General features: G+C 40.1%; 1 protein-coding gene across 1 annotated transcript in view; it reads right to left on the bottom strand.

Annotated features, from left to right (window-relative positions):
* The window catches only part of LOC124552662 (vacuolar protein sorting-associated protein 13-like), an 85,852-nt gene that overhangs the window by 17,198 nt on the left and 40,884 nt on the right, over positions 1 to 27,770 (bottom strand). Inside the window, exons 7-9 of the mRNA XM_047126986.1 lie at positions 25,251 to 25,426; positions 24,906 to 25,025; positions 12,580 to 12,710 (exon numbers count right to left, since the gene is read on the bottom strand). Of these exons, the coding sequence (XP_046982942.1) occupies positions 12,580 to 12,710; positions 24,906 to 25,025; positions 25,251 to 25,426 (427 nt within the window). The remainder of the gene's footprint in view (positions 1 to 12,579; positions 12,711 to 24,905; positions 25,026 to 25,250; positions 25,427 to 27,770) is intronic.

The raw sequence follows: 27,770 nt of genomic DNA, 5'->3' as shown, positions 1-27,770 counted from the left end.
AGCCATTGCCACGGAGATGAGTCAAGTCGGTGGTGAGGAATGTCGCGTGCCAGAGATGTAATGGGAGAAGGATGCCATTCTTTGTGAACCACAGATGTGGTTTGATAATAGTCTGGATACGATCAAAACTGCTTACCACCAGCACGCAGTTTTTAACTTGAGATGTCACTATTTCAAATTATCTAATCATATCATACTTTTTTCAATAATGTTTTTAAGAATTATTGACTTCTGATGGAATTTTCTATGTTCGGGCTAAAACCTAAACTTTTCTATCACTTACAAAACCACCATCGCTTCAGGCTCATTCACAGAGTAATGAGTCACAGGTCCTGATAATGCCCTCGAGGCATAAGCTACAGGCCTACATTCTCCCCCTTGTTCTTGCAGGAGAACTGCCATGACACCAGAATCGGATGCTTCAGTTTGTATGAAAAATGGCAAACTGGAATTACAAATACCCAACAAGGGCATTACTCGAGGCACATCTAAATGCCTCGAACACTGCTTGCAATGAAATCAGTTCAGGATAGCAGCAGTTTGTGCAAAGTTTGGTAGGCATTTCTTAGAAAAATTACCATTCCAATAACACGAGTTATGTCTTTTTCTTCCACGGTATACGGAACTTGTAAACTGCCTGTGTTCTAGCTCGGTTGACCTTCACCCCTTTGGCAGACACAACCTGCCCTAGGAAGAAATCTCTTTTCATGCCAACACGGCCTCAGAGGGCTTTGCAGTCAACCAGCTTCCCTAAGTACCACTAGTCAAATATGGGATAAAATTTCAACAGCCCAAACCGAAAGTCTGAGCTCTTATAGAAATGAACATAAAAATCGGGCCTATGTGCAGGTGGCAGATTTCAGTTTATTTGAGTGTGTGGGACCCATAATCAAATACCACCAACAAGATACTGAATATATGCAAAGAAGAGCAGCACAAATGGTTGGTCACGGATTTAGCTGAGCCACAGGGATCTGTCCAAAACAGTTCTGTGAGCACATTTTGCATACATGCCATGGATTTTTGTGAAAATGCCGGGATAAAATCATAACAAGTGTTTTGTATTAAAATGTAATTTAATTATAAATATGTTTAACACCCTGACACTTAGATAAATCACAAGTTTGATGCAAATAGTATTGGCTGGCAGCCTAGTGATATTTGGTGGTTGTGATACATACTTGTCTGCCAAAGTTGTGTTGCCACCTATGTCTATGTTGTTGTTGTTGTTGTGGTCTTCAGTCCTGAGACTGGTTTGATGCAGCTCTCCATGCTACTCTATCCTGTGCAAGCTTCTTCATCTCCCAGTACTTACTGCAACCTACATCCTTCTGAATCTGCTTAGTGTATTCATCTCTTGGTCTCCCTCTACGATTTTTACCCTCCGCGCTGCCCTACAATGCTAAATTTGTGATTCCTTGGTGCCTGAAAACATGTCCTACCAACTGATCCCTTCTTCTAGTCAAGTTGTGCCACAAACTCCTCCCCAATTCTATTCGATACCTCCTCATCAGTTATGTGATCTACCCATCTGATCTTCAGCATTCTTCTGTAGCACCACATTTCGAAAGCTTCTATTCTCTTCTTGTCCAAACTAGTTATCATCCATGTTTCACTTCCATACATGGCTACACTCCATACAACTACTTTCAGAAACGACTTCCTGACACTTAAATCTATACTCGATGTTAACAAATTTCTCTTCTTCAGAAACGATTTCCTTGCCATTGCCAGTCTACATTTTATATCCTCTCTACTTCGACCATCATCAGTTATTTTACTCCCTAAATAGCAAAACTCCTTTACTATTCCTAATCTAATTCCCTCAGCATCACCCAATTTAATTTGACTACATTCCATTAACCTCGTTTTGCTTTTGTTGATGTTCATCTTATATCCTCCTTTCAAGACACTGTCCATTCCGCTTCAACAGCTCTTCCAAGTCCTTTGCTGTCTCTGACAGAATTACAATGTCATCGGCGAACCTCAAAGTTTTTACTTCTTCTCCATGAATTTTAATACCTACTCCGAATTTTTCTTTTGTTTCCTTTACTGCTTGCTCAATATACAGATTGAATAACATCGGGAAGAGGCTACAACCCTGTCTCACTCCTTTCCCAACCACTGCTTCTCTTTCATGCCCTTCGACTCTTATAACTGCCATCTGGTTGCTGTACAAATTGTAAATAGCCTTTCGCTCCCTGTATTTTACCCCTGCCACCTTCAGAATTTGAAAGAGAGTATTCCAGTTAACATTGTCAAAAGCTTTCTCTAAGTCTACAAATGCTAGAAACATAGGTTTGCCTTTTCTTAATCTTTCTTCTAAGATAAGTCGTAAGGTTAGTATTGCCTCACGGGTTCCAACATTTCTACGGAATCCAAACTGATCTTCCCCGAGTTCCACTTCTACCAGTTTTCCCATTCATCTGTAAAGAATTCGCGTTAGTATTTTGCAGCTGTGACTTATTAAACTGATTGTTTGGTAATTTTCACATCTGTCAACACCTGCTTTCTTTGGGATTGGAATTATTATATTCTTCTTGAAGTCTGAGGGTATTTCGCCTTTCTCATACATCTTGCTCACCAGGTGGTAGAGTTTTGTCATGACTGGCTCTCCCAAGGCCATCAGTAGTTCTAATGGAATGTTGTCTACTCCCGGGGCCTTGTTTCGACTCAGGTCTTTCAGTGCTCTGTCAAACTCTTCACACAGTATCTTATCTCCCATTTCGTCTTCATCTACAGCCTCTTCCATTTCCACAATATTGTCCTCAAGTACATTGCCCTTGTATAAACCCTCTATATACTTCTTCCACCTTTCGACCTTCCCTTCTTTGCTTAGAACTGGGTTGCCATCTGAGCTCTTGATATTCATACAAGTCGTTCTCTTCTCTCCAAAGGTCTCTTTAATTTTCCTGTAGGCAGTATCTATCTTACCCCTAGTGAGACAAGCCTCTACATCCTTACATTTGTCCTCTAGCCATCCCTGCTTAGCCATTTTGCACTTCCTGTTGATCTCCTTTTGAGACGTTTGTATTCCTTTTTGCCTGCTTCATTTAGTGCATTTTTATATTTTCTTCTTTCATCAATTAATTATTTCTTCTGTTACCCAAGAATTTCTATAAGCCCTCGTCTTTTTACCTACTTGATCGTCTGCTGCCTTCACTACTACATCCCTCAGAGCTACCCATTCTTCTTCTACTGTATTTCTTTCCCCCGTTCCTGTCAATTGTTCCCTTATGCTCTCCCTGAAACTCTCTACAACCTTTGGTTCTTTCAGTTTATCGAGGTCCCATCTCCTTAAATTCCCACCTTTTTGCAGTTTCTTCAGTTTCAATCTGCAGTTCATAACCAATAGATTGTGGTCAGAATCCACATCTGCCCCTGGAAATGTCTTACAATTTAAAACCTGGTTCCTAAATCTCTGTCTTACCATTATATAATCTATCTGATACCTTCTAGTATCTCCAGGATTCTTCCAGGTATACAACCTTCTTTTATGATTCTTGAACCAAGTGCTAGTTATGATTAAGTTATGCTCTGTGCAAAATTCTACCAGGCGGCTTCCTCTTTCATTTCTTCCCCCCAATCCATATTCACCTACTATGTTTCCTTCTCTCCCGTTTCCTACTGACGAATTCCAGTCACCCATGTCTATTAAATTTTCGTCTCCCTTCACTACCTGAATAATTTCTTTTATCTCATCATACATTTCATCTATTTCTTCATCATCTGCAGAGCTAGTTGGCATATAAATTTGTACTACTGTAGTAGGCATGGGCTTATTGTCTATCTTGGCCGCAATAATGTGTTCACTATGCTGTTTGTAGTAGCTAACCCGCACTCCTATCTTTTTATTCATTATTAAACCTACTCCTGCATTACCCCTATTTGATTTTGTATTTATAACTCTGTAATCACCAGACCAAAAGTCTTGTTCCTCCTGCCACCGAACTTCACTAATTCCCAATATATCTAACTTTAACCTATCCATTTACCTTTTTAAATTTTCTAACCTACCTGCCCGATTAAGGGATCTGACATTCCACGCTCCGATCTGTAGAACACCAGTTTTCTTTCTCCTGATAACGACGTCCTCCTGAGTAGTCCCCGCCCGGAGATCCGAATGGGGGACTATTTTACCTCCAGAATATTTTACCCAAGAGGACGCCATCATCATTTAATCACACAGTAAAGCTGCATGTCCTCGGGAAAAAATACGGCTGTAGTTTCCCCTTGATTTCAGCCGTTCACAGCACCAGCACAGCAAGGCTGTTTTGGTTAATGTTACAAGGCCAGATCAGTCAATCATCCAGACTGTTGCCCCTGCAACTACTGAAAAGGCTGCTGCCCCTCTTCAGGAACCACATGTTTGTCTGGCCTCTCAACAGATACCCCTCCGTTGTGGTTGCACCTACGGTACGGCCATCTGTATCGCTGAGGCACGCAAGCCTCCCCACCAACGGCAAGGTCCATGGTTCATGTCTATATTATCACTGTTTCCTGTATTGCCTTCCAACAGCATCTGTACACGACCCGTACATGCAACGAATATAGGTGGTCCCTGGGTCACCTACATTTTAATTTCCATTTCAATTTAAACACTGCTGTAGTTCTCACATTTGCTTATCAGTGGACTTTTTGGATTCGTTTTGACACGAACTTTCCTCCGACTTGCATTTTGTATAATTCTGAGCATATTTACAAGTCATGTGATATGACATCTTTCATTATTTTGTAACTTTCAATTTAATACCAATATCCACTTATACAGGGTATATCAAAATGAATCATTTGATTTAAAAATATCTTAACTATGATGTTGTTTGAGGTATGTGCATGAACAGCTCTGACGTTTCTCACAGTTCCCGCTAGGTAGCAGCAGTGTGCGTCCACGTCAGTTCTAGTAAAAATGATTTCGGGACAACAGAAAGTGTTTTGTGTTCTATGTTTTACACAGTGCAGGTCAGTTATAACTGTTCAGAGTGACTTTCGTACTAAGTACAGTGTGGATCCTCCTATGGCACGAAGCGTTAGACAGTGGCATGTACAGTTCCGAGAAACAGGTTGTTTGTGTAAAGCAAATTGCTGGGCCATCCCTGAGTATCTGACACAGATGTCGAATGCATCCGCCACAGTTTCACAAAGAGTCGACAGAAATACGTTCACCGTGCAGCTCGACGTGCCCCCGATGTCCGTCTGGCGTGTGTCGCGTCAACGTTTACACGTGAAACCGTACAAAATTCAACTATTGCAAGCTCTTAGTGAAGGTGATAAGCAACAATGTGTGGAGTTCTGTAATTTCATTCTTGACAACATGGAGGGTGACAGTTATCTTCCAGACTTAGTGTTTAGTGATGAGGCAACACTATGGATCAATGCGAGTCCTTAGTCTTCAGTGATTTCATTATTGGCTCAATCTCCCCCTCGACAGTATCAAAGAGGAGTATTTCAGACATCAATCTCGGAAATGCATTTTACGAGAGAGTGACACAATTCTCTGTAGAAACTAAGTTTTTATTTAATTCACCAACAATGCTCAGAAAGTGACTGTTAAATACTGTACATATATCTGACTTATCAGTAACAGAAATATTTTTACTACAAAATGACTTTATATTGCCGATCTTGTGCTGCTGACTATATGGTTTTAATTTTATCCTGTGATTTACCTATTCTATTTGCATACCACATACTCTTTGCCTTGCTAATAACATTCTTCAGCATCGTACAATACTGTTTGTAGTGGGCTACTGTAGCTCGATTGTGACTACTTCTAACATTTTGATGTAATTCCGGCTTTGTTATATATGGTAACTTTATCCCACTAGTCAGCCCCCCAGGCTGCCATTCACTGCTACTACCGCATTCACAATGTTCTAATGGAAAGCAACTCTCAAAGAGCATGAGAAATTCGTTAAGGAAAGCATTATATTTTTCATTTATGTTATCGGCACTATAAACATCCTGCCATTCTTGTTCCTTAATGAGGTTTAAAAAGCTCTCTATTGCTATTGCCTTGGCTTCCCTACATAGTTTTTAATTATATGTGACATTTGTTTGAGTACAAAAGCCTTTTACTGTTAAAATTTGTGCATCATGGTCTGAAAAGCCATTGACCCTTTAACTAACAGAATGCCCATCTAATAATAGAGAATGAATAAAAATATTGTCTATGACTGTGCTACTGTTCTCCTGCACCCTAGTTGGAAAAAACACAGTCTGCATCAGATCATATTAGTTTAGGAGATCTACATACATTCTTTTTCTTGCACAATCATGTGCAAATTTAATACTGAACTCACCACATATAACTAATTTTTGGTATTTCCTATAAAGTGAACCAAGAAATGATCTAAAATCAGAGTTAGGGGAGCTATAAACAACAGCAATTAGAAGTTTAATTTCATTAAGTTCACTGGCAATGCACAACATTCAAATATCTGTTCAGTTCAGTGCCATGATACATCTATGAGCTCAAACGGAATACTTTTTTTTTTTTTTTTTTTTAACATACATGCCCACTCCCCCACTCCACGAGGAACTCCTTGAAAAACAGCTAACTAATCTGCATCCTGGTAAAGGAAGACTCTGAATTGTCAAATTACTTAAGTGGTGCTTCGATATAATCTATAAACAGTTCACTAACTTCATCTCTAACACCTCTTAAATTTTGATGAAATATGATAATTCCTTCTCTACTTGGATACCCGACCTCCTCTGAAGGCGAGTCCTTAGTTAGAGGGACTTCCTTTAATTCAGTATACCTGTCAGCTACTTCAATCTAAAAAAAGGTGCAGCTCTAACATCAACTACTACAGGAATACTTTCCATGAGTAAACCTTATTGCTTTAAAGACTCAAACGCAAATGTATAAAACAGCTTCAAGAGTCTGATTACTTCACATATGAGTTAATGTGTTAAACAGGGTATTACAAAAAGGTATGGCCAAACTTTCAGGAAACATTCCTCACACACAAAGAAAGAAAATATGTGATGTGGACATGTGTCCGGAAACGCTTACTTTCCATGTTAGAGCTCATTTTATTACTTCTCTTCGAATCACATTAATCATGGAATGGAAACACACAGCAACAGAACGTACCAGCGTGACTTCAAACACTTTGTTACAGGAAATGTTCAAAATGTCCTCCGGTAGCAAGGATACAAGCATCCACACTCCGTCGCATGGAATCCCTGATGCGCTGATGCAGCCCTGGAGAATGGCTTATTGTATCACAGCCGTCCACAATACGAGCACGAAAAGTCTCTACATTTGGCACCGGGATTGCGTAGACAAGAGCTTTCAAATGCCCCCATAAATGAAAGTCAAGAGGGTTGAGGTCAGGAGAGCGTGGAGGCCACGGAATTGGTACACCTCTACCAATCCATCGCTCACCGAATCTATTGTTGAGAAGCGTACGAACACTTCGACTGAAATGTGCAGGAGCTCAATCATGCATGAACCACGTGTTGTGTCGTACTTGTAAAGGCACATGTTCTAGCAGCACAGGTAGAATATCCCGTATGAAATCATGATAACGTGCTCCATTGAGTGTAGGTGGAAGAACATGGGGCCCAATCAAGATATTACCAACAATGCACAAACGTTCACAGAAAATCTGTGTTGATGGTGTGATTGCACAATTGCGTGCGGATTCTTGTCAGCCCACACATGTTGATTGTGAAAATTTACAATTTGATCACGCTGGAATGAAGTCTCATCCATAAAGAAAACGTTTACACTGAAATCAGGATTGACACGTTGTATTAACCATTGGCAGAAGTGCACCCATGGAGGCCAATCAGCTGCTGATAGTGCCCGCACACGCTGTACATGGTACGGAAACAACTGGTTCTCCCGTAGCACTCTCCATACCGTGACGTGGCCAATGTTATCTTGTACAGCAGCAACTTCTCTGGCGCTGACATTAGGGTTATCGTCAACTGCACGAAGAATTGCCTCATCCATTGCAGGTGTCCTCGGCGTTCTAGATCTTCCCCAGTCGCGAGTCGTTGGCTGGAACGTTCCATGCTCCCTAGGACGCCAATCAATTGCTTCGAACATCTTCCTATCGGGACACCTTCATTCTGGAAATCTGTCTCGATATAAACGTACTGTGCCACGGCTATTGCCCCTAGCTAATCCATACATCAAATGGGCATCTGCCAACTCCGCATGTGTAAACATTGCACTGACTGCAAAACCACGTTCGTGATGGACACTAACCTGTTGATGCTACGTACTGATGTGCTTGATGCTAGTACTGTAGAGCTATGAGTCGCATGTCAACACAAGCACCGAAGTCAACATTACCTTCCTTCAATTGGGCCAATTGGCGGTGAATCGAGGAAGTACAGTACATTCTCACGAAACTAAAATGAGCTCTAACATGGAAATTAAGCGTTTCCAGACACATGTCCACATAACATCTTTTCTTTATTTGTGTGTGAGGAATGTTTCCTGAAAGTTTGGCCGTACCTTTTTGTAACACCCTGAATATCTCACTTTAAGCATGTAACTGAGAAAAAATTACAAAAGGTTTGAAATTATGCTTTAAGTTTGTTAGAAGTCGGTAAGTGCTTACATTATAGAACACTGCATGAATAGTCTGGAACAAAGCGCTGCATTTTAAGTAGATTTTCATGTACCTCAATGTTTATGACTTTATAACTCCTGAAGTATGAGCCATATAATTTACTACTGTAGTACATTCAGTAGTATACGTGGATACTGCTTGCAAACAGAGTTGCTGGTAAAGAAGTACACAGTACATCATTCCTGATTATACAGTTTTACTGCACAAGCCATCAATATGCAGTGAACGGTAAACCTTTTTCTTTTCATCATTTGGTAGGGGCTGTCGGTGAGAAAAAAGTTTTGAAAAAGTTTGATGTTATATTTAAAGTCAATTGGAAGTCACTAAGTGCTCTCATGCTCAAATCCTGAATGAATAAACTCAGGGTATTTAGTGTGTCAGTTTTCTGCCTCAATACAAACACACACTGAGTGCAATACTTGTCTTATTGTGATAATCTTCTAACATAAGATTATACCTCTTAATGAGTATATTATGACAGTTTTTTTAATTTTTTAAATTGAGTCAATAATTACATGAAATACAGAAATTCAAACTTTTTTTGTCTCTGGAAGTTAACAGGTACACAATATGCAAGTGGTACTGGGTCCTGGGGTCATCACTTGGTAATAGAAATAATGAGTTGCCAAGTGCTTTTTTTCTAATATTATGACCAATTTCACTTTCATCGTACTGTCTTCAGACCCACAGGAATATGAAAAATAAAATAACTGACTGTCATACAATCCTAAGGCACACAACACTGTTACAGCACCACATTTAAAACATACCTGGTAGTATGTTTTGTGCATCAGGTTATTTGATGCTTAGTTATTGAACACCCACCACAATGAGACCTCAGAATAGTTTCATAAAAAAAAAAAAAACTAATAATTCTCCAAAACAGGATTCCGGGGTGTTTTTATTTCATGGTGTGTCACAATTTTTTCAAAGTGTCTTCATAGCACTGCGCACTGATTGTGCTTTCACACTCGAGGAAGTCATTAGGCAGAGGGGCCCTGCAGTTGAAGAAGCAGATTGTCACGAAATTACTGGAACCTGGTGAACAGCGGGGGAGACATGGGACGCTTCCACTGATGGCTTTGCTGTTTGCCCCTGGGCTCGAAATGGTGGTACCACGTTTTGTCCTCTGTGACAATATGGGACAGAAATGTAAGCCCTTCCTCACGATACTGCAGCAGATGACTCAGACTCGATGCCATTCTGTCCATTTCTTATCCCTCCGTCACATGATGTGGCACCCACTGTGCACAAATTCTGCAGTAAGGCACACAGTCTTTGACAATACCATGCACGGATGACAATGATGTTGTTCGGTTTGTGGGGCACTCAACTTGACGGTTATCAGCGCCTGTACGAATTCCCAACCTTCACTCAGTCCAATCTCGCCACTTTCACGAATGACAATGAAATGATGAGGACGAGACAAACACTCAGTCCTTTCGAGGCAGGTGAAAATCCCTGACCCTGCCGGGAATCGAACCCGGGACCCCGTGCTTGAGAAGTGAGAATGCGACCACGAGGCCACGAGCTGCGGATAGCACGCACGGAGCCACAGGTAATACCGATCTGAACAGGAATTTCATCCTCTGCGTTCGACTGTTTGCCCGAATAAGGCCACCAATCTGCCTCCTTACATCGGGAGTAATGCCTCGACAGGTCCGTCACGAACACGGATTGTCTCGCAGTAACGAGTGCCATTCCCAGAATTTCCTCTGCCACTCACGAACATGCATCAGAGACGTGCAGTATTTACTGCACACGGTGGAAGTGCGATGACGAATTCCGCATAGTTCGGCACCCTCAGTCGCCTGAAAACAAACCGTGTTCACTCTGCTTTCCTCCGTGTCAATAGCTGGATGAACACACCAGAGCAGTCCGCCAACAACCGAGGTCAAAACCCAACGACTGCATGCATCTCTGATATATGGCACTTGGCCACTCCCCTACAACACTGGTGACTACTGAAATGTAACAATAGTGGGGCCAGCTGTCAGGCAGACTATGTACTCATATTATGGGGAGCTTTTCATCTTTATTTGACTGCCCTTCATATTTTTGTTAACTGTAAGGATCTGAAGAGGGGAAGAGGGAATGTAAACTGACTGTTACATAAGAGATATAAGCAAACTGGATGGACAATAAAATCTGTCGTACAGCCACTGATTGCAGATTTCTTGCAAGAGAGACAATGTAAATTTTTGCAAAAAGGTGTTGTCTTTTTGCAGTAATATCTAGTTAGCAACTTTGTTACTATTTACAATGTAAGACTGCAGTCCACATTAAGATAACATCACTTATACATAATAACCGAACTGTAATGAAATCTAGCAGAAGGTGGAGAGTTCACCAAATCCACCAAAGAGAACCATATGTGTAACCTCTGCTGATCCATCTGAAGATGAAGGTTAAGTCCACAGAATGAGTTGCAGAAGAGAAGTGACTGACACAGACAACTGTTTTAATTTGTTTTCCACTGGGTGCCACAGTCAAGAGAGGGAGGGGAGGAAAGATCACCCATTTACACTAAGAAAACAAATTTCTCCCATGTTCTTTTCTTTTTGCACATTAGCTACCAGCCTTCCTTGTTAAAATTTTATGAACCGTCGCATTCACCAGGAAGATCTGGGCGAGATGGTGTAATGAAGCAGGGTTGCCCACTGCTATCCTGTTTTGGTTTTACACTCCTTCAGTAACTTATTTAAGCAATGAAATTTTTTTTTTCTTTTCTTTTTTTTTTTTCATTTTCACTACTCAGATTCCAACTACAGATTCTGTGGCCTTCAGCCTCATAGTACAGAATGTAGAAATAGTTTAAATAAAATTCCCCTAGTAAAATTTATTATTTCAGTACATTCTAATGTCTATTCTGAAAGTAATGAGCTAATTAGTTTTATTGGAAATGCATCCTATTAAAAGTTATGAACAATGACGTATATTGTGCAGTACATATTAAGTAAAATTCGAGTGAGCTAATAGATCAAATTCAGCTATAAGACTGCATCCAAAAGAAAGCCTAAATTTTACTGATTCCAGCAAAGTGTTTAAATTAACCTAAGTCTATTAGTTAACTAGATATTAACACTTGAAATCTGTAGCCTGTATGACTTTCAGTGCCAATTGTGACCAAACTACTAAATAATTCCGAGATCTGTTTCGATACTTTTGCTACCTTTATTTTTCTATGTAAAATGACTCCAGTCTCAACTTTGTAAGTGCATTAATTAAGAATTAAGTACATTTGAATATGTAAAAATTATTGTTCGAGAGGGCTGCCATGGTTATAAGTCAGGAATTCCCACTGCAGATGCATAAGTTAGTTCCGCATATTTAAATTGATACAGCTCACTCATGTTATTTAAATAATAAAACCCAGTAGTTAACTTCAAAACCAATTAGAAAGTATCATTTTAACCCTGGGAAATTATAAACTATAATATATTAACAGAAATAGTCAAATATTCAAGCACTCGTCTATATAAGGTCCGAGCTGGTGCAGTTCTCAGTTAGTTCTCGGTCAGATTCTTACGAAGCAAAAAAAGTGCAGCAAATCGGTTAATTTTTCCGGTCGGCACCAAAAAATTGTAATTGTGAACGTTGTTAAATACTGGACGTTTTTGACCTACCTAATGTGACGATTAAGTGTAAGAGGCCTGGTCACACGAATATTGCGTGTGTGAGTGATAACAAATAAATCGCACTGTGGCTGACATAAATGTACGTCAATGAATACGGTCTTGACTTTTGATTTTGGGAAACTTAATCTAGGATCCTGGCTTCTTAATTTCAGTGTGATTTAGGTGAAACAGACGCAGCTACCGGGAAGACAATATTGAATAAGCAAAGCAAGGTAGGTCAGGAACACTGTGTACTATGTACTGGGTGAGGAAATGTTTCAATACCGGTACATCCGGCTGCGATGTGAACTTTAAGAGGCACTAATACAAGGATACAGCCCGGCATGTTACAATGGGGTACTCACTTGAAGATGACGTCCTGCATGTCTGTCACCGTCACACCCAAGCTCTGCAGCAGCACGTTCAGGAACAGCGGCGTCTGTGTCAGCTGGTTCGAGCCCGAGTCGCCTCCACTCAGAGAAAAGCTCAGGTGAACCTGCGAGCGAAAGTTTCCACATCACCTGCCAGCACAATATAAGATTACTCGAGGAATGTCATTTTAACTAAGCACCGAGGGGCGTGCCTATGTATAGAGTGCACCGACCGCAAATAACATTGTCTTGTACCATTGAATTGTTGTTTTATAGCTGTGAGCCCATACCTATTCCTTCCTTGTTGCTTCAGCTAACCTAATGATAATTTGCATTGTCATATGTTGAAGAGAGCAGAGTAGAAATATGTAATGAACAGCGAGTTAAATAAGGAGGGGAGGGGGGGAAATCCTACCCATGCGATAAAATGTTTCAGATTCCAAGCTAGCAGCACAATCTCAAATCTCACAGTTAGGTAGTTATCCATTAGATAATTAGTAACCGAACAAGTGGTTGGCTGGGATCTGATTCAACTGCACTGTTTAATGTTCCAAGTGGATCGTTACTGTGGGGTAACACCTTTACATAACAACAGAGTGATACAATGGAAGTTTATTTCTTGGTTGTTTAATTAAACACCGATTTAGTGTTTATAGTGTAAGTTTAGTTAAGATTAAACTATGATTTTGTTCATACATCTTGGTAACATAAAGACAGATATTCAAATTACACTGTGGGTCCACTTGTGTAATGAAATGCAGCACTCCTGCTTGAGGGTCAATTTTTATTTCATCAAATACAAACTGATTGGGCAACCTACACACTGTCGCAAAGAGAAAGATCTACTGTTTCAATTACTACTGCCGACGGATGCTCTTGTGCCAACGGACGACAAGTTTGCATCAGTTGTCACTTAAGGTGCAGTTTTAAGGTGCCATTTGCCGAATGTGCACTACTGTTTCCAACTTGTGCAGGGACTTGCTTTAAATGAAAAAGATACTGAATTTTGTGGCAATGCTGTAAGAAAGATGGCGGATGAAAAGTTAGATCAATTTTTAATCTTAGTGGGAAGTTGAATACACACACTGTTCACATATAGGGTCTGCTAAATCACCAAGAATCACTGCAACACGAGAGACTCCTCGAAGCTAAATGTGTTTTTTGCCATCCTCATTGCCACTTCAACATCTGAGCATTTTCAAAATGATCTCTTCCGCAACAGTGGATAAGTTGCATGGGAGAAGAAGGTCTGGGTCTTGTGTCCTAAACAGTGTTATCTCCTTGCATCGTGCCTCATGGCTTTTTCTCGTGGGGCTCTGAGGGGAGGGTGGGGGCCAAACAAGCAAATGAAGCAGTTTACCTCATGGCTCTACCAACAGCTAAAGCTGAGCTGCAGAACTGAATCGCAGCTGCAGGACACTCTACAGCATGAGAGACAAATCTTTGCATATGAGACAAATTTAGCAACCTCGTATGTATTCACCATGTGGCAGCAGAACAGTTACAACAAGTGTCTTTAAACTTTAAAATTTTCTGTTTCCACATGTACATAGTTTATTCAAATCCAACTTTTATTGCATGAAATACAAATCAGTTAAACTTGATGAATCTTTCTGAATAACCCTGCATTTTAAAACCATTTTCTTCTTCCATTTTTGATACCGGATTTTTAATACTAGATAACATGTAGGTAAAATGTAAAATCACATTCAAAACTCAGATTACATTAGCGGCATGTCTGTCAGGGAGGGCAGCAATCTGTCACCGATTCTTTTGTGTACGGGAATGTGTTATTGTTAGGTGAGTGTCGGGAGATTTGGGATGACTTGGAAGGATTTCTATTTTGTGCAATTAATGGCAGCTTGCTTTAAATCTGGACATATTCAAATTAATCCGTAAGGTAAGAGACACATTCCTGTAATGTTGAAATACACTCTTACTGGTATTTTCTCATGTTGATAAAATATCTAGGTGTAAAACTGAGAAACAACACAAACTAGAATGGGTACACAAGGTCAGCTGTAGGGAAAGTGAGTGGCCAACTATTGTTTACCGAGAGACTTCTATGAATTTGCAGCATGTCTACAATGGAAAATGTGCACAGAAAGCTCATGTAACCCATTTTTGAGTACTGTGTCAGAGCTTGGGATCCCCACAATCAGATTAAAGAAAGATGCTGAAGTAGTTCAAAAGGACCACTTGTCAACTTGATCAGTAAGAGTACTACAAAAAAATGGTTCAAATGGCTCTGAGCACTATGGGACTTAACATCTATGGTCATCAGTCCCCTAGAACTTAGAACTACTTAAACCTAGCTTAACCTAAGGAAATCACACAACACCCAGTCATCACGAGGCAGAGAAAATCCCTGACCCCGCTGGGAATCGAACCCGGGAACCCGGGCGCGGGAAGCGAGAACGCTACCGCGCGACCACGAGCTGTGGACAAGAGTACTACAGAGTACAGCTTTGTGACCTAGGATGAGAATCAGTGGAGGGAAAAAGACAGGTCACTTTGCAATATGCTACTGGGGAATTTTGGACTACTAGCATTTGCAACAGACCGCAGAACAATTCTACTGCTTCCCCCCCTTCACACTGTACAAGGACATGAAGGATGAAATAAGGGAACTCTACATCTACATACACATTCTGCAAGCCATCGTACGGTGCATGGCGGATGGTACCTTGTTCTGCTACCAGTCATTTCCTTTCCTATGCCACTTGCAAATTGAGCAAGTGAAAATGACTTTCTATACACCTTTGTATGAGCTCTAATTTTTCTTATCCAGTCTACAAACCATGGAAAATTGAGGATGGAATGTAACAATATCATGAAAAGGAAAGGTGCTACACGTCATATAGTGGATATGCTGAGTCACAGACAGGCACAACAAAAAGACTGTCAAAAATTACATTCCATGTGGCAGTGGCATTTCTCAACAAGAAAATGTGCCATGTCACAAGGCCAGAAGTGTGATAGAGTGGTTCGAAGAACACGGTGGCCGGTTGATGTGCTAACCCCTCCCCACCAATTTTCCAAAACTGAACCCAATGGAACACATCTGGGATGCGGATGAACGTGGCATCAGAGCTCATCCCCCCTCCCCCCCCCCCCTCCAGAATTTATGGGAATTAGGCGACATGTGTGTGTGTGCAGATGTGGTAGCAACTCCCTCCAGCAACCTACCAAGGCCTCATTGTTTGCATGACACAATGCATCACCACTATTATATCACCTATTAGATAAGTGGTCATAATGTTCTAGCTGATCAGTGCACTCTGTATGCAAACATTACAGGGTTGCTGTCCTTACTCATCCATGTTAACTTATGTTATTTTACATTTCGATCAAGCTGTCATTCATCACTTGAAATAGAAATTCTGTCCAAGTCATCCAGTATGCTTTTATGATCACTCAACAAAGATACTTTCCCATACATAGTAGCAATTTCAGCAGTAACACATTGCTGTTAATCCTATACATCAGATGATTGTATGCAGAGAACAAGAGCAGTCCTATCCCACTTCTTTGGGGCACACCTGGCCATACCATTCTCTCTGATGAACAATCTCCATCAACCACAAGATGCAGGGTTCTATTATTTAAGTCATTTTCGAACCACTCACATATCACGAAATATACTTTGCGTCCTCTAACCTATGTTAATAGTCTGTGATGGGGCACTGTGCTAAACACTTTTAGGAATATGGAATTTGCCTCTCACCTTTCATCGACAGTTCATTGGACAGTGTCCAACGAAAGGTTAAGCTGATTTCCCACGGTCAACGTTTTCTAAAGCTGAGCCAATCTGTGTACAGAAGCTTTTGTCTTGCAAGGAAACTTATTATATTCACTTGCACATGCACAAACCTCTAATGCTTTTTTCCCCTCATTCGACTTGAAAGCAGGACACGAAAGAAAATGGTACAAAGTCCCTCTGTCATTCACTGTACAGTGCCTTACAGATCATATATGTTGAGTACCGTATTTACTCGAATCTAAGCCACACTCGAATATAAGCCGCACCTGAAAAATGAGACTCGAAATCAAGGAAAACAAATTTCCCGAATCTAAGCCGCACCTGAAATTTGAGACTCGAAATTCAAGGGGAGAGAAAAGTTTTAGGCCGCACCTCCAAATCGAAACAAAGTTGGTCTACTGTAATATGAGACACAATTTAGGTAGAATAAATGACGATACAGCTACAGTAGTTTGGTTCGAGTCATAAGCTTAGCAGTTAAGCTTTTCCAGGAAGCCATTGCTATGCGTCAGGCGTGCTTCGTCTGGTTTGAATGGGTTGCTTATTTTTCTTTGATCTGATAAGTGCCGTTCTCTTTGTTATAGGTGTTTACGTCACTCTAGGCTGAAAATGCATTATTGTACTGTGTCACGTGTTGTTTGTCGCATTCTGATAGTAAGTGTTTACGACCTGTCGCCGCTCGCGGCATGGCTTGCTTAGGTGCGCGCTACCGCCGCTTACAATTAAACAAAGAAAGGAATTGTCTTATTAGCGAAACAATGGCAAGAGACTGCTATTTGTTGTTAATTATACTGATGTTTTCTTTGATAATGATCAACAAGAACCAAATAATAGACTGCGTATGATAGATGTTCTGAACGACAGTTTAGCTAAAATTTTTCTCCGTCTGAAAATCTTTGCAGACGCCTCTTTTGTACATTACATCCTGCACAGAAATTAGTCATCTTAGATTTAAAAATCTAGTCAATTGCTGTGCTTCATTTCTGATTGTATCACTATTAGGCATCAGAATAATACGAATATAAACATGACATGATATGTATATTCTTCCGCATTTGCTGCTGTCTCACACTAGTTTCATAGGTTCTTAGGTAGACACGATTTGAATGAGATAGCAGCGAACACGAAAGAATACATGGCAAAATGTTTATATCCATGTTATTCTTATGTTGAAGAAAATACTGCATGTGATTCGCAATTCATTAAAGTTCCTATTAGCAACCATCTCTTCTCACAGGTAGGAAAAAATTCAGAACGTACAGTTGGCCATATTGACAAACATCCCAAATAGTCTTGCCATTCGGATTTTCGTAGTACATTGAAATGCTGCTACATTCGAAGATGAACAACACGGAATTTGTATTTACTTCGTTGGATAATGTATGAAAATGCAGTGGTCGAAACTCGGGGTGGAGAAAAAAGCTTGTCTTACACCTTTTTTTTTTAATTTATTTACTGACGCAGAGGTTTTGGCGCCAGTATTTATCTTTGTGCCTGCAAAGCATGCCTGTGTAGCGCTACACATATTCGATGGCAGAAGTTAGTTCTGGCGGCACCTACCAACATTTTTCAGAACTTCCACTTACTTTGCACTCGATTCTAAGCCACAGGCGATTTTTTGGATTACAAAAACCGGAAAAAAAGTGCGGCTTAGATTCGAGTAAATACGGTAACTGAAGATGTAGAAGTTCTGCTGCACCTGTCACAGACAAGCTGGATAAAGCACTCTTACTTCTACTTGAATCCAGGAAGTCACCCACATGGTGACAGCTGACATAACCAACACGGGTAATTCGGCAGCCAATAGCTTCTTCCACACTCCCAAAGTGCGAGACAGTATTAGCGTTCTATCGGAGGTCAAATGATTTACTAGCTATCTCATCTTAGAGAGCTGTGGGAGTGCAAGTTAAAACGAGTTATTGTTGTGTATTAGGTATTTGATTAAAAGAAACACTGTGTCATTTGATTTTTGCAATTGAAATCTGCATAAATTTATTACCGATTCATGGTAGTGTACAGTGATACAGGAACAAACAAACAAACAAAATGTTTGAAAATATTGTGAAATTTTTGAGAATGGGCAAATAAACAAGCATAATAAAATTCGAATTGTGTCCATGTCCATCACTTGTCACGGATTATTGAATAATCGACATAAGTAAAAAGTTGTGTAAGAAACTTTTTCATAAAGATCTCACGTGCTGGAAGCATTTTGTTAGTGATGTTGAGGTGAAAACTGCAATAAACAACTCAATGAACTGAAGACAGCCAACTACAACACAGGAATTCTAAAGTTCATGGACACTTATGACAAATGCTGAAATATGAGAGATGATTATGAACAGAAGTACAGCACGTTTTATATTTTGTCAACATTTTGTTGATAAAATACACTTTTTTAATTTATTACAGCCAAAAGCACATTCCTTTCTGGAGTACTGTCTTAGTTGATGTGGAACAAGGTTGAAGGTCTTCTGCAAAATGATGAATGTAATGATGTTTCATGACAGGCTGACAGGCAGCAAAGATGGAAGCTGTGGTACTTCAACCTTAAATGAGGTTCAGTTCATCAGCAACTATCTGGACAATGAGACAGATCTGATAGTTCGAGATTCTTCCAGGTATCTTCACTGTATGAAGGACGTTCGGTAACTAACAAGAAAAACTGCATTAGGGGAGAAAACTGTAGGAAAAGTTGGCAAACTATCAAGCAATTTTATCAGTTATTTGAAAAAAAAAATAAAAGCAAACATAACCTCTTTTGTTCATTTCAAAATATCAGTTCTGTATGAACACATACAATGGGAGAGCAATATTCAGTGATAAAACAATATGTGAAAAAGTCGGGAATTTATTCAAGAATGCTCAAATAGTACAGTGAAAGATGTTTAAGCTGTGGAAGCACATATAAGTGGATTGAACAGATTAAATTAGTCAGTGCAAGTGACACCCTATTCATCACCCCCGCCTGAAATCTTAACTTATGCACTACATCATTGTATAAACCGAAAAAGAAAAAAAATATAAGAAAAATTATGAAAATTGGTAATTTGTGAAAAATCAATATTCAAACTATGTCTTTTATGAGTCTAGACACACAAACTGTGTTTGAGCTGAGTCATAAGATAACTGGTAAGTCCATAAAGATGCCAATGTGTGTTTGTTCTGAACCTGAAACAATGTTTTTAAATTGAAGGTGATAAGTTTCTAGAGAACATAATGTCAGATGAGATGTGCATATGTGGTGCATTTCAATAATTATTCTTGTTCTTGTTTTGTGAATAAAACCACCTTTCCTTGCTGCAACTTCATTTATTTTTCTCAGAAGTGTTTCACCTTTTTCTCGCTTTTAGGCATCTAGAATGATACAGTTTTGTTATTTTTAGATTATTGAACAGTTCACATCATGTTTTTTTATGTAAATAAGTAATAACTTACAGTATGCTGTGATCTGTTTCTCAGATCACAACAAATTGTAACTAATTACTTATTTACATAAAAAACATGACGTGAACTGTTTGATAATCTAAAAATAACAAAACTGTATCGTTATAGATCCCAGTGAAGACACCTTAGAGCAAGAGAAAGGTGAAATGCATCTAGGAAAAATAAATTTCGTTGCAGCAAGAATAGATGTTATAAAACAAGTATTTCTGTGCTTGCTGCAGTGGATGACCACACAAACAAACTTATTATTCTTGTTGTTCAACAAATGTTAATAAAAATGAAACCACTGTGAGTGAAGGAGGAAATATGAAGAACAATGTCAATGACATTCATTGCAGAAAGAAGTAGAAAACAAATGTTACAAGCAGAGATTTCAGGTAAGTTATGCCCTAACATGAGTTTGTAGTGCAAATTATTGCCAACCCTTGAAAACGTTTACTTTTTTTTTTACCCTTTGGACAACTCACCTCTACAACAATCTACCACATATTTTGGTAAAAGCAATGAGGAATTTGCAAATTAGGGACTGGTAATAGCGCTCCTTCAGCAAAGACAGTCAAATGTAAATTGTGGCTGGTTGCTGCCATACTCTATAAACATTCTCTCCAAAATGTATTGAAAGTTGTCTTAAGTTCTCAGCCTACTTTCACTACTTGAGAAGAGTCTCATGAAAAATGAGTGATTGTAGGACAATGAAAATCTGGGAAAGCATTTGGAAGGACATGTGGAAGAGAAGTAATGAATATACCACAGGGGGGGGGGGGGGGGGCAAAAAAAAAAAATAAATAATTTCCACTTGGGATGATAACATCTGTTAAGTGCATACCATGTTTACATTCCAGCTTACAAACAGTGCTCAAACTGATGGTCATCTAAATCCGTGACAGGCTGAAAGTTTGTACAGATACCACTTAGCTATTGTTTGCAGCACTTTACGAAATGTGGAGCGTGTAATATTCAGCTGTTACGAGACACTGCTCGAAAATCGCACATTGCGATCAGCATTCCCTGCCTCAGCACAATTGGCCATTTGCCTCACTCAGTCCCCAAACTGCCAGTTAATTCCAACTTCTAATTCACATTCTTCAACCATAGTGTGGGAAGAGGACCTGTTTGTATCCCTTTAATGCGTAAATACTTGCAAAGAACAGCAGCTGTACTGCAATTGTTTTGATGAAACAGCTTTGGTTATCCAGACCCATGTTCACTGTCTGCAGCTGTAATGGAAACGTATGCTTGTGTTTTGACCTTATGTCGCTGTACCACCACCTGCTCTTACAAGGAGACAGCATGACCATGGGGTCGGGGATTTGTCCGCAATTTTGTGTGGTGAAAGAGGACCCCTAACACCTCATGTGGTTAAAATATTAGGACGATCCAAAGTTTCTTAGGTGCCTTATGAGTATAAAATGTTAGTACACTGCTGAGCCACCGTCTGGCCTAGGCGTTTAGGGCTTGGAGTCTTACGCCAGAGGTCTCATGTTCGATTCCTCCTGTGGCACTTTTTTCCCCCTTCTGTTTCATTTTCTTTGGTTATTCCACCAATTATTCAGAAAGATTCAAAAACCTACATTATCTTTAACGAATTGATTGAATAAAAGATATTTTCTTTTTGTCCGACAACACAATTCATGGCAGTGGGTTTCCCAGTTTTCATTGTAAAGTATATGAGGAGAAACATTGCCTTTTTAATCAGAATAACAAAGTCGATTGGAAAACATTCAATTTTTATACATATAATAATTATAAAGAAGAACCGCAGTGGTAATTATCGTTAAAAAAATAAATCTTGCGCAACATATAAAAGCGGATTTTTTACAATCACAGAGCATTTGCAATAAATCTGTACAAAAACATGCCCCATTAACATTTACGAAAATGTTTCGAGTTTGACAATTTTGAGGCAAAGCAGGCATATTGAATCATGTCTCGGAATATTGGTGACGATAATTGATGGTGAATTATAGAATGAATTTTTATACAATCTTCCCAGGAATTAATTTCACTATTCTTCTGTAACAATGCACTGCAATTTTGCAAGCAATAGAAGAAAAAAAAAGTGCTGGAGGAGGAATCGAACTCGAGACCTTTGGCATAAGGGTCCGAGCGCTAACCACGTATGCCAGATGGCGGCTCGGCAGTGGACTAACATTTTGCACTCGTAAGGTGCCTAAGAAACTTTGGATTGATTTTTCTCGGGATTTTCCAAGTAGTGCGTCCTAATATTTTAACCACATGAGGTGTTAGGGGTCCTCGTTCACAACACAAAATTGCGGACAAATCCCCGACCCCATGGTCGTGCTGCTGTCCCCTTGTTAGTGGCAAGTCATTACACTAACACGACTAACAATGCAAATCTTGCAGTGCACGGTCTGAGCATCATTCCTGTAAAGTTGGGTACCCGTATGGTAAATAATTTTGCATCTACACTGACAAAGTTGGGTACCCATACAGTAAATACTTTTGCATTACACTGACTTAAGGGCAGTTAGAACGGAAAATCCTTTTTTACATTTTTGGATTTTTATCTCATTAAAAAATTTTCAATTTTCCGAATAAAATGATTATATATATAAACTCACATGGAAAGTACAGGGTGATTCAAAAAGAATACCACAACTTTAAAAATGTGTATTTAATGAAAGAAACATAATGTAACCTTCTGTTATACATCGTTACAAAGAGTATTTAAAAAGCTTTTTTTTTCACTCAAAAACAAGTTCAGAGATGTTCAATATGGCTCCCCCAGACACTCAAGCAATATCAACCCGATACTCCAACTCGTTCCACACTCTCTGTAGCATATCAGGCGTAACAGTTTGGATAGCTGCTGTTATTTCTCGTTTCAAATCATCAATGGTGGCTGGGAGAGGTGGCCGAAACACCATATCCTTAACATACCCTCATAAGAAAAAATCGCAGGGGGATAAGATCAGAGCTTCTTGGAGGCCAGTGATGAAGTGCTCTGTCACGGGCTGCCTGGCGGCCGATCCATCGCCTCGGGATAACGTTTCATAACTAACCTTTTTCGTAGGACTCGCCATACAGTTGATTGTGGAATTTGCAGCTCTCTGCTAGCTCTGCGAGTCGATTTTCCTGGGCTGCGAACAAATGCTTGCTGGATGCGTGCTACATTTTCATCACTTGTTCTCGGCCGTCCAGAACTTTTCCCTTTGCACAAACACCCATTCTCTGTAAACTGTTTATACCAACGTTTAATACACCTCCTATCAGGAGGTTTAACACCATACTTCATTCGAAATGCACGCTGAACAACTGTCGTCGATTCGCTGCTGCCGTACTCAATAACACAAAAAGTTTTCTGTTGAGCGGTCGTCATCTTAGCATCAACTGACGCTGATGCCTAGTCAACAGCGCCTCAAGCGAACAAATGTACAACTAAATGAAACTTTATAGCTCCCTTAATTCGCCGACAGATAGTGCTTAGCTCTGCCTTTTGTCGTTGCAGAGTTTTAAATTCCTAAAGTTGTGGTATTCTTTTTGAATCACCCTGTATTTTATTTTTTTAAACATAAGCTACACCGGTTGAAAATATTAAAATTGTTACATGCATTACTTCCACATCTAATAACATTGATAATTATTTATATAGAAGGCTGTGGATTGCTATGTTATAAAGGTCATGTCCAGAAGAGGATGGGCACCAGGTTGAGGGAGTTGAAACAAAGTTTGAAAGACAAGAAACTTTCTGATGGTAAAACTATAAGAGGCAGGCTGACAGACAAAATGATTGATGAACTATGGCAGTATTATGGGATGGCCATTAGAAATAATACTGAGGATTGTTGGGAATGAAGCAGGCATTATGGGCTACCTTTTTCCACAGACTGTCAACTGCTGAAAAACAAGTACACCACCTTTGCCCTCCTGGACCTGATTTGTGGTGCAATTACCGCATCACCCGGTACTCAAAGAGTTCATACAGCCATAAATATTCCATCCCAGCAGCAGTCTTGAATATCATAAAACCTATTTACAGAGACCTGGCAAATCCTGAGTTACTGAAGAAGTATTTGCACGGTCAGACTCTAAATCCCAATTAGCCGTGTGGTGTCAGTGATACTGTTATTGCTTTTAATGATGGCAACATTGGTAGGGTGAAAGTGCTACATCATATGGGAATTAACCCTGGAGCAAACGGCATCAGAGAAATTGCACGGAAGGACAAGGTTCGCATCGATAAAGCAGTGTATGCAGCACAGTTGGCCACTAAGGAGCCAATAAAGAAGAAAAAACTTGGAAAAAGATCAAGAGGATGATATTCAGTACGGTGCAGAATGCTTCCGAGTGACTAAAAATACACAATTAAACATATGTTGAGTAAGTTACAGTCTTTTGAAACTTTAGAAGCCATTCCTGAAAACTTACATTTCCTGTTGCATTTTTCCCTAAACCTCAGAAACCACTTCGATTAGAGTATTCAAATTTTCAGTGAGTAATAACATACATATCCTGAGTCAACTAAACTAAAAGAAGAACATAATGTTATGTAAAATTAAAATTATTTAAGATAATGTACAATAAGTACACAAAATTTTTACCGTGCAATTAAAAAATTGCATTTCCAAAAGCAGCGTCTCAAATGCAATTATTGTAGTTCAGTAGACTCGGAACATATAGTTTAATGTCCTGTAAAAGTTTCATGTCAATGGTTACAGTAGTTCCTGAAATACAGGGAAGCCATGTCATTAAATTTAACATTGTTGGGATAGGGCGTTCCAACTCCCCTGAAGTAGTGAAAGTTTAATCTTAACCGCCCTGTACTCCATAAATGTAGCAACTGTTCACGGGTGTTTTTTTTTTATTTTTTATTTATTTATTTATTTATTTTTTTTTTTTACCACTGGATACGGAGAACAGGTCTACGAGAACCTTTTTGCATCAAAACTACTTTCTGTAATATTGATCTCTTCCCCTAGGGATACACAGACTACAAACTGACAACGTTTCCAAATATTAAAGAGAAATACAATTAAGTTTTTCTTAAATAACACTTTTTTACAATGAGCCAAAATGATTTCTGTTAAGGGAACACTAAAAAATATTTACGCATCATAATAGTTTGCTCGGTTCACGTGTAGCATCTCACCTTAAGCGGTGAGAAGTGCAGGAGATCGTAAAAGTTCTTCTGCTCCTGTGAAGACTGCATCGACACGTGACTCTGGAGAGGCTCCTCGACCACCTTTAAGTCGGCTGCAAACTGTTCTGCCTGAAAACAAGTTAAATGTCGTTTTAGTTCAAAATAACATTTATTCAAACAAATGTCCTTATAAATGCTGTTACCAAAATTTTAAGTTTCGCAAAGACAAATCTGAAATACTTGGAATAATTATAGGTAACTAGAGTCACTGCAGTAAATTGAGTGCATAAACTACTCTAACTCCACCAGACGAAGAGCATCAATTAATTTGATCAGTACAGCACACACATTTACCTCCTGCGCGTCACTGAGTTCGTCTGCCATGAACAGCTGGATGAGGCTGTTGATGAAGCCCAAGTCGAGCTTTATGTGGAACTCCTGGATAAGCACCTTGAAGTACTTGAACTGCTGCACAGGGCTGTGCTCCATTATCCTCTGCACAATGCTCACCTCCGCGAAGGGCTTCAGCGCTGTAAAACAGAGTTCACGATCACATTAGATCTCACTTTCATTGGCTGTGGTCACGAATACACAGTCCGGGCGCACTAATGTGATCACTGTCTACGTTTGATATCAGCGTCCAATAACCACTTTCAGGTTGTGCCGCTAAAGCGGAGTTATTGAATGCAGTTTTCCGAAATTCCTTCACCAGGGAAGACGAATGGAATATTCCAGAATTTGAAACACGAACAGCTGCTAGCGTGAGTTTCTTAGAAGTAGATACCTTAGGGGTTGCGAAGCAACTCAAATTGCTTGATACGGGCAAGTCTTCAGGTCCAGATTGTATACCGATTAGGTTCCTTTCAGGTTACGCTGATACAATAGCTCCCTACTTAACAATCATATACAACCACTCGCTCACCGTTAGATCTGTACCTACAGATTGGAAAATTGCGCAGGTCGCACCAGGGTAGTAGGAGTAATCCATCGGACTACAGACCTATATCATTGACGTCAGTTTGCAGTAAGGTTTTGGAGCATATATTGTATTTAAACATTATGAATCACCTCGAAGGGAACGATCTATTGATACGTAATCGGCACGGTTTCAGAAAACATCGTTCTTGTGCAACGCAGCTAGCTCTTTATTTGCACGAAGTAATGGCCGCTATCGACAGGGGATCTCAAGTTGATTCCGTATTTCTAGATTTCTGGAAAGCTTTTGACACCGTTCCTCACAAGCGACTTCTAATCAAGCTGCGGGTCTATGGGGTATCACCTCAGTTGTGTGACTGGATTCGTGATTTCCTGTCAGGAAGGTCACAGTTCGTAGTAATAGATGGCAAATCGTCGAGTAAAACTGAAGTGATATCAGGTGATCCCCAGGGAAGCGTCCTGGGACCTCTGCTGTTCCTGATCTATATAAATGACCTGGGTGACAATCTGAGCAGTTCTCTTAGGTTGTTCGCAGATGATGCTGTAATTTACCGTCTAGTAAGGTCATCCGAAGACCAGTATCAGTTGCAAAGCGATTTAGAAAAGATTGCTGTATGGTGTGGCAGGTGGCAGTTGACGCTAAATAACGAAAAGTGTGAGGTGATCCACACGAGTTCCAAAAGAAATCCGTCGGAATTCGATTACTCGATAAATAGTACAATTCTCAAGGCTGTCAATTCAACTAAGTACCTGGGTGTTAAAATTACGAACAACTTCAGTTGGAAAGACCACACAGATAATATTGTGGGGAAGGCGAGCCAAAGGTTGCGTTTTATTGGCAGGACACTTAGAAGATGCAACGAGTCCACTAAAGAGACAGCTTACACTACACTGGTTCGTCCTCTGTTAGAATATTGCTGTGTGGTGTGAGATCCTTACCAGGTGGGATTGACGGAGGACATCAAAAGGGTGCAAAAAAAAGGGCAGCTCATTTTGTATTATCACGTAATAGCGGAGAGAGTGTGGCAGATATGGTACGCGAGTTGGAATGGAAGTGATTAAAGCAAAGACGTTTTTCGTCATGGCGAGATCTATTTATGAAATTTCAGTCACCAACTTTCTCCTCTGAATGTGAAAATATTTTGTTGAGCTCAACCTACATAGGTAGGAACGATGATCAAAATAAAATAAGAGAAATCAGAGCTCGAACAGAAAGGTTTCGGTGTTCGTTTTTCCCGTACGCTGTTCAGAAGTGGAACGGTAGAGAGATAGTACGATTGTGGTTCGATGAACCCTCTGCCAAGCAGTTAAATGTGAATTGCATAGTAATCGTGTAGATGTAGATGAATATGTTTTATGGTCCACTGAACAGAGAGCCATTAACGTATGTACGTAAGGAAGGGATCCGGGCTGGAGGGGGGAGCATTATGAGCTGGGGAACGTTTTTGTGGTGTTCCCTGGGTGATTTCGTCATTCTGGAAGGCACAATAGTTGAAACATGTATGCATCTATCCTTAGGGAAGACCTCCACCCTATACGCAGTTTGGTTTTCCTCGGTACGATGGCATCTACCAGCAGGACAATGCAAAGTGTCGCACAGCTCAAAGCTTATCTGCACAATACAAAGAGCACCGAGAGAGAGTATCACACTCCCGTAGTTACGAAACTCTCTGGGTTTAAACCCAATTGAGAAGGCACGGGACCACCTCGATCGGGCCGCTCGTGCTACGTATCCTCAGCTGAGAAACCTACAGCAGCTAGGCACAGCACTAAAGTTGGGTTAGCTTGGCTTGGCATCGCTGTTGGTACCTTCCAGAACCTCACTGACTTCCTTCTTGCACATCTCCAGTGGTCTGTCCTCCAGAAGGTGGTTATTTAGGCTTCTCACAGGAGGTCGCATTAGTGCGAGCGGACAGCGTAGTTATGCAAGCAGCCACC

The sequence above is a fragment of the Schistocerca americana genome, chromosome 10 (genome assembly GCF_021461395.2).
Source record: "Schistocerca americana isolate TAMUIC-IGC-003095 chromosome 10, iqSchAmer2.1, whole genome shotgun sequence".
Classification (NCBI taxonomy): domain Eukaryota; kingdom Metazoa; phylum Arthropoda; class Insecta; order Orthoptera; family Acrididae; genus Schistocerca; species Schistocerca americana.
Note: the sequence above shows the minus strand (reverse complement) of the source record. Positions and strands in the feature narration are given on the sequence as shown.